Source organism: Rhinatrema bivittatum, chromosome 3, assembly GCF_901001135.1.
Source record: "Rhinatrema bivittatum chromosome 3, aRhiBiv1.1, whole genome shotgun sequence".
Taxonomy (NCBI): domain Eukaryota; kingdom Metazoa; phylum Chordata; class Amphibia; order Gymnophiona; family Rhinatrematidae; genus Rhinatrema; species Rhinatrema bivittatum.
This window is the reverse complement of record NC_042617.1, coordinates 278,154,376-278,170,172: the sequence shown is the minus strand read 5'-3', so window position 1 is coordinate 278,170,172 and position 15,797 is coordinate 278,154,376. Positions and strand designations below refer to the sequence as shown.

Below are 15,797 nucleotides of genomic sequence, written 5' to 3'. Positions count from 1 at the left end.
GCCGACCCGTCCAAAGGAAGAAGCCATAGGGGGGCAGACTTGCCCTATTCTACCAAAGATGGATCGAGATAACTTCGGACAAGTAGGTCCTAGCCATCATTCGAGAGGGATATTACCTGGATTTCCACCACCTCCCTCCGGATAAGTTTGTGGAATCCTCCTGCCATGACCCTTCCAAGAGGATGGCAGTGGAAGCTACACTGACCAGATTGCTAGCCTTAGAGGCTATAACACTGGTGGCCATACAACAAATAACTACTGGACATTATTTTATCGTTCCCAAGAAAGAAGGAACGTTCAGGCCCATCCTGGACCTCAAGTCTGTCAACCGCCGCCTGAAGATTCCTTGCTTCCTCATGGAAACCCTATGCTCTGTAATAAGGGCGATACAACCGGGAGAGTTCCTTACATCCCTGGATCTGTCAGAAGCCTACCTACACATCCCGATCCATCAAAAGCATCAGTGTTTTCTACGCTTCACGATCCTGGACAGTCACTACCAGTTCTGGGCACTACCATTTGGGTTAGCCACAGCACCCTGGATGTTCACCAAGAATCATGGTGGTAGTGGCAGCAACACTGAGGAAGGAAGGAATCCTCGTACACCCTTATCTAGACTATTGGCTGTTCCCTGTATGTACCAGGATCAGTCCAGACGGTGGGTTATGTCCCCTGTCCAGCAGATGGAATCAGAACAAAAACTTCTGGGGAGGTGCTATATAAGCCCACCTCCCTTGTCTCAATGCCCAGTATCTTTCTGACTCCAGCAGATGATAGCAGGGACCATCAGTTCCCCAGCACAGTAGCTTAGTGTTATCTAGGCTTGTACTCGATCCCTCAAAAGAAAGAGAGACAAAGTTTATAAAAAAAAAACAAAAAACAGTTTTGCTTGGCAAGGTAAACTGTTTAGCTTCAGCCTGGGAGAGTCACTGATCTGGCTCTCCCCGGGCGCTTGCTGATAGGCCTGGTCCTGTGGTTTTTCCTTCTCTTTCTTAAATCTTGCTGTCAGGGGGTAAGTTTGTTTCATTCTCTTTTTGGTACAGGTTTACCTTCCTTCTTGCGCCTGACCGCCGGGGTGCACGTTAGAGGCTCTAACCTCTTCTCCCCCCCCCCCCCCCCAGTTGATCGCTGACCCGCAGCCCTGCGACGTGCCATTCCCCGGGGCCGCTCTCCGCCGGGACGTCCGATTCCCCGGCGGCCCTTTTTCTCTCTGGGTTGGTGGGGCCTTCAGGGCGGTCTGTTCTTGCAATTTTGCTTTCAGGCGCCGAAGAGCTAGCCCGCGCTTCCCGCCCCCCCCCCCCCCTGTTCACAGCATGCCGCGGACTTGGAGGCCAGCTTTCGCGGGAGGGGCTGTGTACAAGCTGCCTCCCCGGTGGCCCAGTGGCTAAAGGAAGCGACTGTTACCGTGTACATTGGTGCGGGACGGAATCCGCCGCTGGGACTCAAAGCTCACTCTTTTCGTTCTCAAGCTACGTCTTGGGCGGAGAGTTATTCGGTCTCCTCGCAGGAGATCTGCAGGGCTGCCACTTGGAAATCGCTTCACAGCTTCGAGACATTATCGTCTGGATGTCCGGGCGCCATCTTTTGGTTCCTTTGGGGACAGGGTCATCAGAGCAGGGCTGTCTACGGTCCACCCATAATAGGGGCGCTTTGGTACATCTCACCGTCTGGACTGATCCTGGTACGTACAGGGAAAAGAAAATTATTCCTCACCTGCTAATTTTCGTTCCTGTAGTACCAAGGATCAGTCCAGACGCCCTCCCTATATCTTGGGGGATTTATTTGGGAAGCCTCTGCTTGACTCTTATCTCTTACTCAGCTTGGTACTCTCTGGGGACCTAGGGAGTCTTTTCTTACAGTTCTATTTGCAAGTTCCAGTTGAAGTTCTAGTTCAGTTTAAGTACAGTTTCCGGCTTAAGATTGCCTTATGTGTGTTTACTTGATCCCTCCGTCTCTTCTCCTGTTTTCATGGCTTTGTTAGTCTAGTTACTGAGCATTGAGACAAGGGAGGTGGGCTTATATAGCACCTCCCCCAGAAGTTTTTGTTCTGACTCCATCTGCTGGACGGGGGACATAACCCACCGTCTGGACTGATCCTTAGTACTACAGGAACGAAAATTAGCAGGTGAGGAATAATTTTCTTATCAGGGCGAAATCCCCAGAGGAAAGCCACCAGGTGACCAACAGAGTCAAAACTCTACTGGAGAGCCTCGGGTGGGTAGTCAACACTGTCTGCAGTCCTCCCAATCTCTGGAATACTTGGGAATCCGGTTCGACACCAAACAAGACAAGGTCATCCTGACACTGACAAGGAGATTAAAACTGATGACCCAGTTGCAAACCCTGTTGAGCGAGCTTCGCCCCAAGGCATGGGACTATCTCCAAGTGCTCGGCGTCATGGCATTCACACTGGAAGTAGTGCCATGGGCAAGAGCTCACATGAGACCCCTACAGTGCTCACTACTATCACGATGGAACCCACTGTCCCAGAAGTACACCATACGTCTTCAGCTCCCGGACAAAGTTTGGACTTAACTATGATGGTGGCTACAAGAAGGCCATCTGAGCCAGGGAGTGAGACTATCCTCACCAACCTGGATCCTGGTCACCACGGATGCCAGCCTACGAGAATGGGGAGAACACTGCCAGGAGCTAATCACCCAAGGGCAATGGAACGAAGAAGAGTCGGGATGGAACATCAATCGCCTAGAAGCCTGGGCAGTCAGACTAGCCTGCCTACGGTTCGGTCACAGACTCCGAGACAAATCAGTCAGAGTAATGTCGGACAACACCACAACAGTGGCCTACATCAACCATCAGGGAGGAACCAGAAGCCAACAGGTGTCGCTGGAAATAGACCCCCTAATGTCATGGGCGGAAGCGAACCTTCAAGAGATCTCGACTGTCCACATCGCGGGGAAAGACAACGTCGCTGCGGATTACCTCAGCAGAGAAAGTCTAGACCCAGGAGAATGGAGGCTGTCAACCACAGCATTTTAATTAATAGTAAAACCGTTGGGGAACTCCAATCATGGACCTCCTGGCAAACTGGTCCAATGCCCAAGTGCCCAGCTTCTTCAGCCGCAGGCAGGAACCTCAGTCCCAGGGAATCGATGCTCTGGTACAGACCTGGCCACAGGAAACTCTCTTATACTCCTTCCCACAGTGGCCCCTATTGGGCGCAGTCATCCACAAGATAGAACACCACAGAGGACCAGTACTTCTAGTGGCCCTGGATTGGCCAAGAAGACCGTGGTATGCAGACATGCGAAGGCTGCTGACAGGGAGCCCCCTCCCACTACCTCCACACAGGGACCTACTCCAATAAGGACCGATCCTCCACGAGGATCCAGCTCTATTCTCTCTTATAGCCTGGCCATTGAGAGGACTCGCCTGAGGAAGAGCGGATACTCGGGGGCAGTAAGTGACACCCTGCTCAGAGCACACAAGTTCTCCACATCCCTAACATACGTAAGGATTTGGAGAGTATTCGAAGCCTGGTGGAGGACCGCGACATCATTCCACGCTCAGTCAAAATTCCTGCGATTTTGGAATTCCTGCAGAACAGACCTCAGAAGGGATTGTGTCTCAACTCCATCAAGGTATAGGTGGCCGCATTGTCATGCTACGGAACCAAGAGCGAGAGCAGCAGCCTAGCCTCCCACCCAGATGTCTCCCACTTTTTGAAAGGAGTCAAGCAGATCCGACCACCACTAAAGTGGCCGGTGCCTCTTTGGAACCTCAACCTGGTCCTAGATTTCTTAGCAGGAGCCTCCTTCAGACCTCTTTGTGGCCTGTCTCTCCGACTATTAACATTGAAGACAGCCTTCCTGGTGGCAGTCTGTTCGGCCCGTCGTATCTCCGAGCTACAAGCACTGTCCTGCCGGGAGCCGTTCCTCAGACTCACCCCGGGAACCATCTAGTTGTGCACAGTCCCATCCTTCCTCCCCAAAGTGGTTTCTCACTTCCATCTCAACCAAACCATCTCGCTATCATCGCCAGGTGAGCATAAGAACTTGGAAGAGTCTCGCAGTCTACGCCACCTCAATGTCTGCAGATTCCTAGTCCGATACCTGGAAAGGTCGGAATCCGTACGAAAGACGGACCATCGATTCATCCTTCACAACGGGAAGAAGCAAGGGGAAGCGGCCTCACGAGCAGCCATAGCCCGCTGGATCAAAGAAGTCATCAAGGCGATCTACATAGAAGCAGGCAAGCCACCACCTTTACAAGTCAAGGCCCATTCCACTAGAGCCCAGGCAGTGTCCTGCGCGGAAACCAAGATGCTGTCATCCGCCGAGATCTCCCGGGCGGTGACATGATCCTCCATCCACACCTTCTCCAGGTTTTACCGCCTGGATGTTCAGGTTTGAGAGGACACAGCATTTGCAAGGGCAGTACTAAGTGGGCCACGGGCAACCTCCCACCCGATTCGGGAGTAGCTTTTATACATCCCATTGGTCCTGAGTCCATCTGCTACACGCTAGGAAATGGAGAAATTACTTACCTGATAATTTCATTTTCCTTAGTGTAGACAGATGGACTCAGCATCCTACCCACAGCTGCCGCTGTTCATGGAATTCTCGAGTGACATCCCCGAGAGCGAGTGATTCACGGGTAAGCCATGCTTTCTCCAACTAGGACACCCATCCCTACTGGGTGTCGTTTCTCGGTTGAGGGCACTGGCGGCTTCCAGCTATAACCAATTCAACCAGTTCAAATTAATCAAGTTAACCAAGTTATAAAGTTAATCAAGTTATTCAGTCATACATATATCCACAATTGCTTTTTGAGGAGAATACTGAAGAACTGCACTTCCTGCAGGAGTATATGTACTAGGGCTGACGTCAGATTGAAATCTGATCCGTCTCCAACTGCTATCAGGAGTACACTATATCCATTGGTCCTGAGTCCATCTATCTACACTAAGGAAAACAAAATTATCAGGTAAGTAATTTCTCCATTATATACCGTTGTTCCATGTAAAGATCACAACAGTTTACAAAGTTAACAATTAAAGATGGGATACTGAATATTCTCTCTAGATTTCTTTATCTTTTCTAAACTCTACCAATATCAGTACCCAATAACATGCTGAAACATTGGCAGAAGCGCTTATTTTCTTTTATTTGGAAGCAGCCTCCCTGGGTATCCAGGCAGGTCCATTTTCAACCTAAATCTAAGGGGGACCTAAGGGCACCATATTTGACATGGTACTATGTCACTGCCCAACTCTGGGCTGTGGTGGACTGGCATAGATGGGGTGAATAGAAGAATTGGGTAATTATAGCACAAAGTCTGTTGGGAGAGATGCCTTTGTCTGCATTGATTTGGCACTCGGTCAGGACTTGGCGGCCTTTCCAGGAAAGCCCCTTAGTACCTTAAACACACTAAGAGTGTGGTCGCAATGGAAGGTGACTCTCATAGGTTGTAGGAATTATTTTTATGGTAAATCTTTATACAATAATCTTGACTTTACACCAGGGTTGGAGATTTCTTGTTATAGACCCTGGATTGACAGAAGTGTTTTATCTTATGGGCAGGTTTGCTAACTTAGGTACATTTATGGATAAATAGTCCCTAGATAACAAGACTTTTCTACAGTATGTGCAATTACGCCACTTCCTAAGTTCTTCCACTATCACTGGAGATCTTGTTCAGGGCTGAACTCTCTTGGAGGGATATTGTTTAATGGCTGATAATATAAAGCTAGTTGTTTCTAAATTATATCATTTCTTAAAGAATTGGCGGAAAAACCATCTCATATTTTGGCCTGGGAGAGAGAGATTGGCCTTGTGGCTGAGGGGGATTGGGATATAATATTTCTATGCGTGGTGAAGAGTTCCAACTCGATAAGCATTTTAGAAAACTCTTACAAATTATTGTATAGGTGGTATGTGACTCCAGAACATCTTCGTCAGATGTACCCTCATGTTGACTCTGGTTGCTGGAGGCAGTGTGGGGGATTGGGGTCTTTCTGTCATATTTGGTGGGGCTGCCCTCTCATATCAGTATTTTGGCAAGACATATGTGGAAAACTTAACAAGGTTGCACTTGGATCCTTGTGTGAAATCTGTTTTATTGAATTTTCCTTTTGCAAAAGGTGATAATTTTGAACAACTATTACTGCATCAAACATTTCTTGTTGCAAAGGGTGTGGTTGATTTCCACTGGAGATCGGCCACAGTGCCGCCCATATCGGATGTGCTTAGACTGTTGGATAGAGTATATTAAGTAAAATTACCACCTTTCGTTCACATACTGTTATTAAATTTGATTTGGACTGGACCTCATATATCCAGTGGAAACCTTCAAATTGAGGGTGACCCAGTGGGTAATGATCTTGCCCGTATATATGGTGGGTTGGGTTTGGTTTGTGATTTCTTATTTCTTTGCCTTGTTCCCCCTGAATATATTGTCTCTGTATTGTCTCTAAATTTGTAATGCACAACTTTTAGCTTGCTTGTTGTATAGTCAACTGGGAGTATTTTCTCTGCTAGTACCTATAAGTCTGTTCAGAGGATGTTGGGGATAGATAATAGGGGGGGTGGGGTTTATGCATTTATTCATTTGTTCTTTGAAAGAATGGCATTGTTTAACTGCCTCTGTTATCTTTTAGTAAAAATTATTAAAAAAAAAAATACTGGCAGGCTAAGGTCAGCATGGGTGCCTAAGGGGTGAAGTTAGTGAACCTGTTGATCTCTGTCTCCATCTTCTGGTTGATAAGCATAAACCTCTAGTCTGGACTGGTTTGACTGAACTCAAGGAAAGAAAATTCAGGTAAGAAAACAAATTTCTTCTCTTCCCCCCCCCCCCCCCCCCCCCCACACTTATTTTCTGTCATTTTGTTGGTTATAGTAACCAAAGCCCCTAAGTAAAATCCTGAAATTGGGCTGCTGCAGTGCTATACCTGGTGAAACCCTTTTTTTTTTTTTTTTTTTTTTTTTTTTAACACTAATAAAAAGGTATAATGCTTTTTATTCTTTACATTTTAGATCACCAGGAGAGCTCTGTTTCCCGGGGACTCTGAAATTGACCAGCTCTTCCGGATCTTCCGCACTCTGGGAACACCAGATGAGCTAGTATGGCCTGGAGTCACCTCCATGCCAGACTATAAGTCCACCTTTCCCAAGTGGGCAAGGCAGGATTTCAGTAAGGTAGTCCCTCCCCTGGATGAGGATGGCCGAGACCTGCTAGCCGTAAGTACTTTACCTTACTATCTGGCCTTTGTTTCTTATCTTATTTATAAAGTACCTTCCCATTCTAACACTGATTAAGCTAGTTCCATTATTTTCCTGGTTTACTTTGGGGATTTTGTCGCTTTCTAGCAATTAGTGTACAGAGAGTAGAATTTCAGTTAGCAGAGAGAGGGCATTTTCTCCTAGGGCAAGCAGGATGTTAGTTCTCACATGTGGGTGACATCATCCGATGAGGCCCACCACGGAAAACTTTTGTCAAAGTTTCTAGAAGCTTTGAACAGCAGACTGAGCATGCCCAGCTGGCTATTATCCACATGTCCACAAGAGGTTCCCCTTCAGTCTCTTCTTTTCCACGGTGCAGTTGCCTCACGATTGGTGGAGCTCTTCGATTTCCTTGTTTTCTTGATTTTTTTTTGAGTGTTTTTCTTGAATTCCTTGTCTGGTCCCCCTTTGGTCGGTGCCTCCTTGGTACGGGTCATTTCTGCTTTTTTTCCAACTTGCTTTCGATTCCTGACTTTCGCCTTGCGGTGACTGCTGGTCATCGACCGTACGCTAGGTGTTTTTTCTGTGGTGTCTATCGGTTTTCGTCAGTGCCCGCAGACCATGTCCATCACGGATCCGCATAAGGTTTGCATCTTCTGCTTGGGGGCCTCGCATGACATCCGCGGGTGCAGTGTGTGCGACCAGATGACATCCAGAGGGCATCGGGTGCACCTTGATAAGATGGAGAAACTTTTCGGGACCCCGAAGTCTACTCCCTCTACACCTGCGTCTGTCCCTTCGACTCCGAGAGATCGCAGGGAGCCGACCGACTCGCTTCCCCTAGGAGTCCCTCTTGCCAGTTCTTCCAAGGATCGAGGGGATGGGGATAGATCCTCGCTGGTCTCCCTGTTCTCCAGGACATTGGGATCGTCAACTTCCTTGGTGCTGGGGAAAGATGGGGCTGAGCACTGAAGAAGATCCCGCAAGCATCGATACTGGTCACCGTCGATGCATAGTTCCGGTTCTGAAGCGGCACCAACCATCAGAGGCCCCATCCTCTGATGCCCCCAGTAGCCCTAGGCATTCCCCACCGACACCGGTGCAGGGCACTGCACCACCTCGGAGGCCCAAGGAAGAACCAGTGACTCCTCATCCCCCTCCATCAGTCCTGGCGACTTCGGACTTTCAGGAGGAGTTGGACTGCAGGGTGAATTCCACAGTGCTCAGTGCTCCAAAGTGTTGAGCTGCCAGTGCCACTGGCCCCCATACCGGTGCCTGAGCCTCCACCATCGATGCTGGCACCATTGCTGGAGTGTCTGGATGTACTTCTGGGCCTCCTTCTGACGCAACAAGTGCCCAAGGGGCCTTCGGTTGCCCATCAGCTACCGATGCTCTACACCAGAGCGATCTCGATTCTCAGGTCCTCCGAGGAGGAAGATATGGCCAGTACCATGTTTCCCCGAACCTTTGCCAGATTCCTCCGGCCTTCCATGGCCTCTGGTCCCCTCGATGCTAGGGGAATCATCGATGCTGGTGGGTACCCTCGAGGCCTTCGGAGCCCATGGTCCATACCCCTCATGAATCTCTCCCATGGCATGCTGGTCCCAGTGAGGAGGAGAGGCCTTACAACCCCTGGAGTGACGACTCCATGGACTTGTCCTTGGATTACTCGGACGACCCTCTCTCGGAGCCTTCCCCACTGGAGGAACGGCACCGGTCGCTGCCTGAGGACTTGTCCTTTGCAGGGTTTGTCGGAATGGCCTCAATCATAGCTCTCTTTCAGCTGCTTACAGAGGACGATGTGCGTCATAAGATGCTGGAAGTGCTCCAGTTCATCGACACTCCTAAGGAAATCGTGGCAGCTCCTATCCATGATATTTGTAAGGACCTCTTCCTCCACATATGGGAGTACCCCATTTCTATCTCCCCCCATTAACAAAAAGGCCGATGCGACCTACTTGGTGCAGTAGGCCGTGGGGTTTGATAAGAGGCAACTCCCCTACCAGTCTGTCGTGGAGTCCGCTCTTAAAAAAAAAAAAAAAAAAAAAGTCCCGGCGCTCCTGGGATGCAAGCATAGGGAGCTTGATGCCCTGGGGAGAAAAATATTCCAGGGTGCCATGCTGGTGGCCCACATCGCCGCCTATCAACTTTACATGACCCAGTACAACCGCAATCTCTGGAATCTAGTCTAGGATTTTGTGGAGGGCCTTCCCCCAGCAACAGCAGGAGGCCCTCTCCGCCATTGCCCTGTTGGGTCTTGATGCGGGAAAACACGAGGTGCCTTCCACCTATGATGTTTTTGAGACAGCGGCCCGCTTGGCCACCGTGGGCATCAGTGCCAGAAGACTGGCATGCTCCGGGCTTCTGATCTCCCAGCCGGAGGTCCAGAACAGGCTAGCCGACCTCCCCTGCACAGGTGAAAACCTCTTCGGGGATAAGGTTCGGGATGCGGTGGTGCAATTGAAGGATCATCATGATACCCTTCAGCAGCTGTCCGCTGGTGCCTCAGAAGGCCCGTCCTCTGCCAGAAAATCCTTCAGGCAAGGTTCCCGGAAGCCCTTTTATCGGCAGAGAAAATATTATCCTCTGGCCGCCCAGACTTGTCCGCCTCAAACCATTACAGGAGCTGACCTCGCCAACAGTGAGCGCCTAGACCCCAACCGGGCCCCCCAGCAAGCCCCGGCTATGGGGTTTTGACTGGCGGCGAGGGAGCAGAAGTCAGCTGGCCATACCCCTGGCATCAGATCCCCCAGTCGGGGGTAGGCTCATGAGCTTTGCCTGTCACTGAGAACAGATAGAGAGGACCCAGCAGTCCAATGTTATCGTTCGCCAGGGGTACTGCCTCCATTTTAGCAGGCTTCCAGAGAACTCTCCCCATCATGGGGTCTATCTGCCCATTTGGTCATTCTTCAGACGGAACTCTCCACCCTCCTCCCAGCAGGTGCTATGGAACAGGTTCCTCGCCATCAGCAGGGCCGAAGGGTCTGTCGAGATATTTCCTCATTCCAAAGAGGAATGGCAGCTTGCGCCCCATTCTTGACTTCAGGGCGTTGAAAGAGTTTCTTGTAAGAGAAAAGTTCAAGATGATCTTTCTGGGCACGCTGATCCTGCTCCTCAGAAGAGGAGACTGGCTTTGCTCCCTCGATCTCAAGGAGGCTTACTCGCACATTACGATTGTCCCCAACCACCGAAAGTACCTTCGCTTCGTGGTGGAGAAAGCATATTATCAGTACAAAGTGCTGCCCTTCGGGCTGGCATAGGCCCCCCGCGTTTTCACCAAATGCTTGGTGGTGGTGGCTGCTACCTTAGGCATCGTTCAGTCCATTGGTTTCCATACCTGGACGACTGGCTGGTCAGGACAAATCTTGCTCTGGAGCCTTGCAGGCTCTGGCCTTGACAGGGCAGACCCTGCAAACTGTGGGGTTTGTTATAAACTTCCCCAAATTGCATCGCTATCCGTCCCCTCAGTTGGACTTCATAGGCGCCAAGCTGGACACGGCATAAGCGAAAGCTTTTCTGCCTAGAGACTGGGCGATCACCCTTGCCTCACTGGCTTCCCTTGTCCACAACAGTTGGAGGGTACCAGCCCACCTTCCGCTCCACCTACTGGGCCACATGGCAACCTCCATCCTTGTGACTCCTCTGGCTGGCCTCTGCATGAGGCAGCAGACATCTCAGGATCTCGAGGTTCTGGTTGCAATTACGGACCCTCTAAGAGCATGTCTGTCCTGGTGGGAAGATCTTTCAAACCTGGAAAAAGGATTTCCCTTCCAGCCCGCTTTGCCCTAGGTGACCCTGATCACAGATGCTTCCCCCAAGGCTGGGGAGCCTATTTGAATGGTCTCCATAACAGGGCCTCTGGACCGCTGCCAAAGCACCTGTCAGATAAACATTTTGGAGCTTCGGGCAATCCATACACCTTGTGGGCATTCAGGGACCAGTTGTTGTCAAAGGAAGTTCTTATCCGGACAGACAACCAGGTCGTAATGTGGGACATGAGCAAACAGGGAATCACGGGTTCATTCCTCCTCTGCCATGAAGCAGTGCAAATGTGGACCTGGGCCCTGTCTCAAGGGTGTCTCTATGAGCAACCTACCTGCCAGGTCATCTCAACATGCTGACGGACTGCCTGAGCCTGTTCTTTCAGCCACACAAGTAGTCCCTCAACCCCGAGATAGCAGCCAAACTTTCCCACCAGTGGGGTATGCCGGATGAGGATCTCTTTGCCTTCCCTCACAACCACAAGGTGAGCAGGTTCTGCAACCTGGTAGCGGGGAACGGCCATCTGGCCTGCGATGCCTTCTCCCTTCACAGGGGGAAGGGCTTTCTGTATGCATACCCCCTCTGCCGCTCCTCTTGAAGACCCTGCTGAAGCTCCAGCAGGGCAGAGGGACCATAATACTCGTGGCACCTTCTTGGTCTCGACAGGTCTGGTTCCCACTTCTGCAGGACCTGTCGGTGCGGGTGCCCATCCAGCTGGGGACGGCGACTGATCTCATCTCGCAGAATCAGGACACTCTGTGCCATCCGAACCTCCTGGTGCTGGCCCTCACAACTTGGATGTTGAGTGCGTAGTCCTCCAGCCTTTGCAGCTCTTGGACTGTGTCCTGGTAGAGTCTCGAAAGCCTTCCACCAGGAAGTCCTACAGTTTGAAGTGGAAACTGTTTTCCATCTGGTGCGCGGAGCAGGATTTAGATCCTTTCTCATGCCCCCTTCCCTGGCTGTTGGACTACCTGTGGCATCTGTCCGAGTCTGGGCTTCAGACCAGCTCAGTCAGGGTGCACCTCAGCGCCGTCATTGCGTACCACCGAAGTGTCGCTGGCATATCCATTTTGGTCCAGCCTTTAATGGATCGTTTCATGCGGGGCCTGCTCCAGATGAAACCCACTCTTTGTCCTCCGGTGGCATCCTGGAACTTCAGCGTGGTCCTGACGCGGCTCATGCACCCTCCTTTTGATCCGCTGCAGTCCTGCGAGTCGAAGTTCCTCACCTGGAAAGTTATATTCCTGGTGGCAATCACTTTGGCTCATAGGGTCAGCGAACTTCAGGCGCTGGTCACATATGCACCGTACATGAAGTTCTTCCATGATCATGTGGTCTTCTCCTAAGTTTCTGCCCAAGGTCGTGACTGATTTCCACCTTAATCAGTCCATCGTTTTGCCCACCTTTTTTTCGAGGCCTCATTCCCATCCAGGGGAACGGGGCTTCATACTTTGGACTGTAAACGAGCTTTGGCTTTCTACCTAGATCGCACTGCAGGCCACAGACAGTCCACCCAGCTCTTTGTGTCTTTTGACCACAACAGGCTGGGAGGAGCAGTGGGAAAGCAGACCTTGTCGAACTTGCTGGCGTTGCCTTGTGCTACACGCAGGCAGGCCTTCAGCCAGCCGGCAGAATAAGAGCTCACTCTGTGCGGGCTATGGCAACGTCGGTGGCTCATTTGTGTGCAGTCCCCGTCGATGAAATTTGCCGAGCTGCAACCTGGAGTGCTCTTCACAAGTTTGCTGCTTATCACCGTCTAGGCAGGGATGAATGCCAGGACAGTGCCTTTGGTCAGTCTGTCCTACACAATCTGTTCCAGACCTGATCCCAACTCTTCCTGCTTTATGCTTCTTGTGGGACCCAGACTGCCCCCTGTTTACCTACAGCATCACAGTTGTGTTATGCCCGTTGGCACCTTGTTCAACCGCTGTTGGTCTCTCCAGTTGAATGGGGCAGTCTGGAGCTTGGTATTCACCCACATGTGAGGACTACCATCTTGCTTGTCCTAGGAGAAAGCGCAGTTGCTTACCTGTAACAGGTGTTCTCCTAGGACAGCAGGTTGTTAGTCCTCAGGAATACCGCCCACCTCCCCACGAAGTTGGGTTCTCCTCCGGTTTGTTTTATTTTTTCGCTATGTTACGAGTCTGAAGGGGGACCTCGCATGGATGCGCAGATAGTAGCAGGCTGGGCATGCTCAGTCTACTGGTCAAAGTTTCCCGTGCCGGATGATGTCACCCACGTGTGAGGACTAACATCCTGCTGTCCAAGGAGAATTCCTGCTACAGGTAAGCAACTGTGCTTTCTCCTCATCCCGACTCTGCAACATCATAAAAAAAATGCTTTCAATTTCTTTTAACCTTTGGTGATTTTAAAGTGTTTTTGTTTGTTTTGTTTCAGCAAATGTTGCACTATGACCCAAATAAGCGCATCTCTGCCAAGTCAGCACTTGGCCATGTATTCTTTCGTGATGTGACGAAGGCGATCCCTCACTTGCGGCTATGATCTATATCTGGATGGTAAACAACATGCATTCCTGCTCTCTAAGAGTGTTCTGTGCTTTCCCTTGCTGAAAGTTCAGCAAACTGAGGAGCTAATGTTGCTGTATATATGAAAGCCCACACATACGGTGAAACCTTTGCCACACCTCCCTAAATATACAGAATTTAGTAATGTTACTCTTATAGTGAAAGTTTTACTGCCAGAATTTAAGCCCTCTCCAAAGATTGGAGATTGCATAGTTCTTATCTCTGTGTGTCCCTTAAAGATGCAGACATTTTGGAATGGCAACTAGTTTAAAATAGACACTAGCTCCCACCTTCACCTCCCCCCATCTGCAGTTTATAGAAATGTACTACAGTTTATTCCTAGGTTTCCAACCTGTACCGTATGTTTTACTAGATTTAAGATTCAGTAACAGAAATCAGAACTTGAAGCTCCCCATTTTAAGAAGAAATCTTAGCAGGTCCAGAGAGGGGCCAATTATATAAATTTGAGGGATTAAAAAAAAAGAGTTGTGTGGAGAAAGAGGAAAGCTGAGCTTGGCATACAAAATAAATTGTTTGAAGGGTTAGCCCTGAGGGTATTAGCTGGGTGGTGCAAAGAGAGCATGCCTTTGAGGCTTTCTCAGAAGTATCTGAGCCCTCATTGCAGCTGGCTGCACTATGATAGGATTTTAAAAGATAAGAGAAAAACAGGCATGATGAGGCAGTCCTACTCTGAATCCTCTTTGCAACATATTCCCACCTCATTTTCAATGAAAATATAAAGGAATGGTAGAAGCTATGTCTCTGACTTGGACATAAATAATCACTCTTGTTCATGTCCTGGATTTAACTCTAAAGCAATTTCAGAGGGCTCGACAGTGTGGCCTTTACTTGTACAATCTGATCTGCTTTGTGTAAGAATCCTGCAGAATTGCTAATTTAACTTAAATTTGTTCCCTTGAGAACTACATCTGTTGCCTGGTTGTAAAGGGGATTGGACGAAAAGGGCTTTAGGTCTGCTGTTGTCAGTGGAGTTCTTGTCTCGCAGTACTAAAATTGATTTTTGCTGGATGCATGAATGAATTACAGAGAACAGGAGAAAAATGTAGGTCCAAAGCTAGCACTTAAGGGCATCAAGACAAAGCTCACCAACAAAATCCAGAAATTACTGTTTCAAGGTGGCAGTGTTAGATCAGCAAGTGCTGTGAAATAATTGGCAATACTTGCTCCAGGATTAAAAGCATAGGGGCTAAGCAGTAAGAACGAAGAGGGTGACAATTTTGCATCAGAATGAAGGCATCATGCAGTCAGATGCTTCTTACAATGTGTATGTGCGATACTCTTAAAACATAAGAATACTTCATGGACAATGAGATGTTTTAGTGTCCGAGTGGATAGGGTGGGGTTGAATGGGGCAAAAGAAAAGATTCTTGTTTTTAGAACACATGCATTAAAAGGAATAAGCGTTCTTCCTATTTAATATTCTCAGGTTTCCTAAAGTGATTTCTTATGGTAAGTGAGATCACCCTTCTTACTCCCAAAGTTCCAGAAACACTGTAGTCCTCATCCATTTAAAAAAAAAAAAAAAAAAAAAAACCCCACCACCACCACAATGATATTCTGACCTGTTACTGATATGGAAATGATACTAATGTCTCTTAAACCTGCTGGACTTTACATTGCTTGTAACTGTAGCCCACTTCATAATAAAGTTTAGATATATGTTTGCTCTCTCACATTGAGGGCAGAGATGAGCAACTCTGCACTTAAAACATCAGAAAATATTACATAAGGCTTCAAAATAACATTTGGACATAGGGAAAATAATGCAGCAATTAAGTGACCATATATATACATATAGTATAAATTAAGATGTTAAAAAAAAAAGTTTTTTATTGTAAGCCTTATACATGTGTGGACCAGGTTGTGTTACAATGAAAATATGAGATGAATATTAGTTTGAAAGCTTGAGTACCAAAAGGCATTCTTCCCAAATTTGTGTACTGGTGGGTTTTCTCATTGTGCTCTGCTATCAAAGAACTTGTGTGCTTCATGGGCTGCAACCTACAAGTTTCACAGAATGCTGCCTGGTAATGATCTTGTTTTTGTAAGTCTGTCTTATCTCATGGAAAAAGCCATTTCCTCCCCTCAGTTGGAAAGATGCCCAATGGGAGCACTTAAAATAGGGTAACAGGCAAGCATGTGACTGTCCTTGTGGAAACCTTGTGGATAAAGGACCCAGTATAATACCTGGAGAGAGTCAATGGTGTAAATATATTTTCCACCTCTGTTCTACGTGGAGACTGTGATAGTTTAGGTAGGAAGTATAACAGGGGGTTTCAAGTCATAATTCTAGCCCCATTTTGTACTG

The 15,797-nt window shown here is 48.8% G+C and overlaps 1 protein-coding gene across 3 annotated transcripts in view; it reads left to right on the top strand.

Annotated features, from left to right (window-relative positions):
- Positions 1-15,079, top strand: part of CDK2 (cyclin dependent kinase 2) — a 155,254-nt gene extending 140,175 nt beyond the window's left edge. For all 3 annotated transcript variants that reach the window (XM_029594765.1, XM_029594767.1, XM_029594766.1), the window contains 2 exons: positions 6,996-7,199; positions 13,341-15,079. In XM_029594765.1, coding sequence (XP_029450625.1) covers positions 6,996-7,199; positions 13,341-13,445 — 309 coding nt within the window. In that variant the 3' untranslated portion in view covers positions 13,446-15,079. The remainder of the gene's footprint in view (positions 1-6,995; positions 7,200-13,340) is intronic.
- Positions 15,080-15,797: the final 718 nt, after the last annotated feature.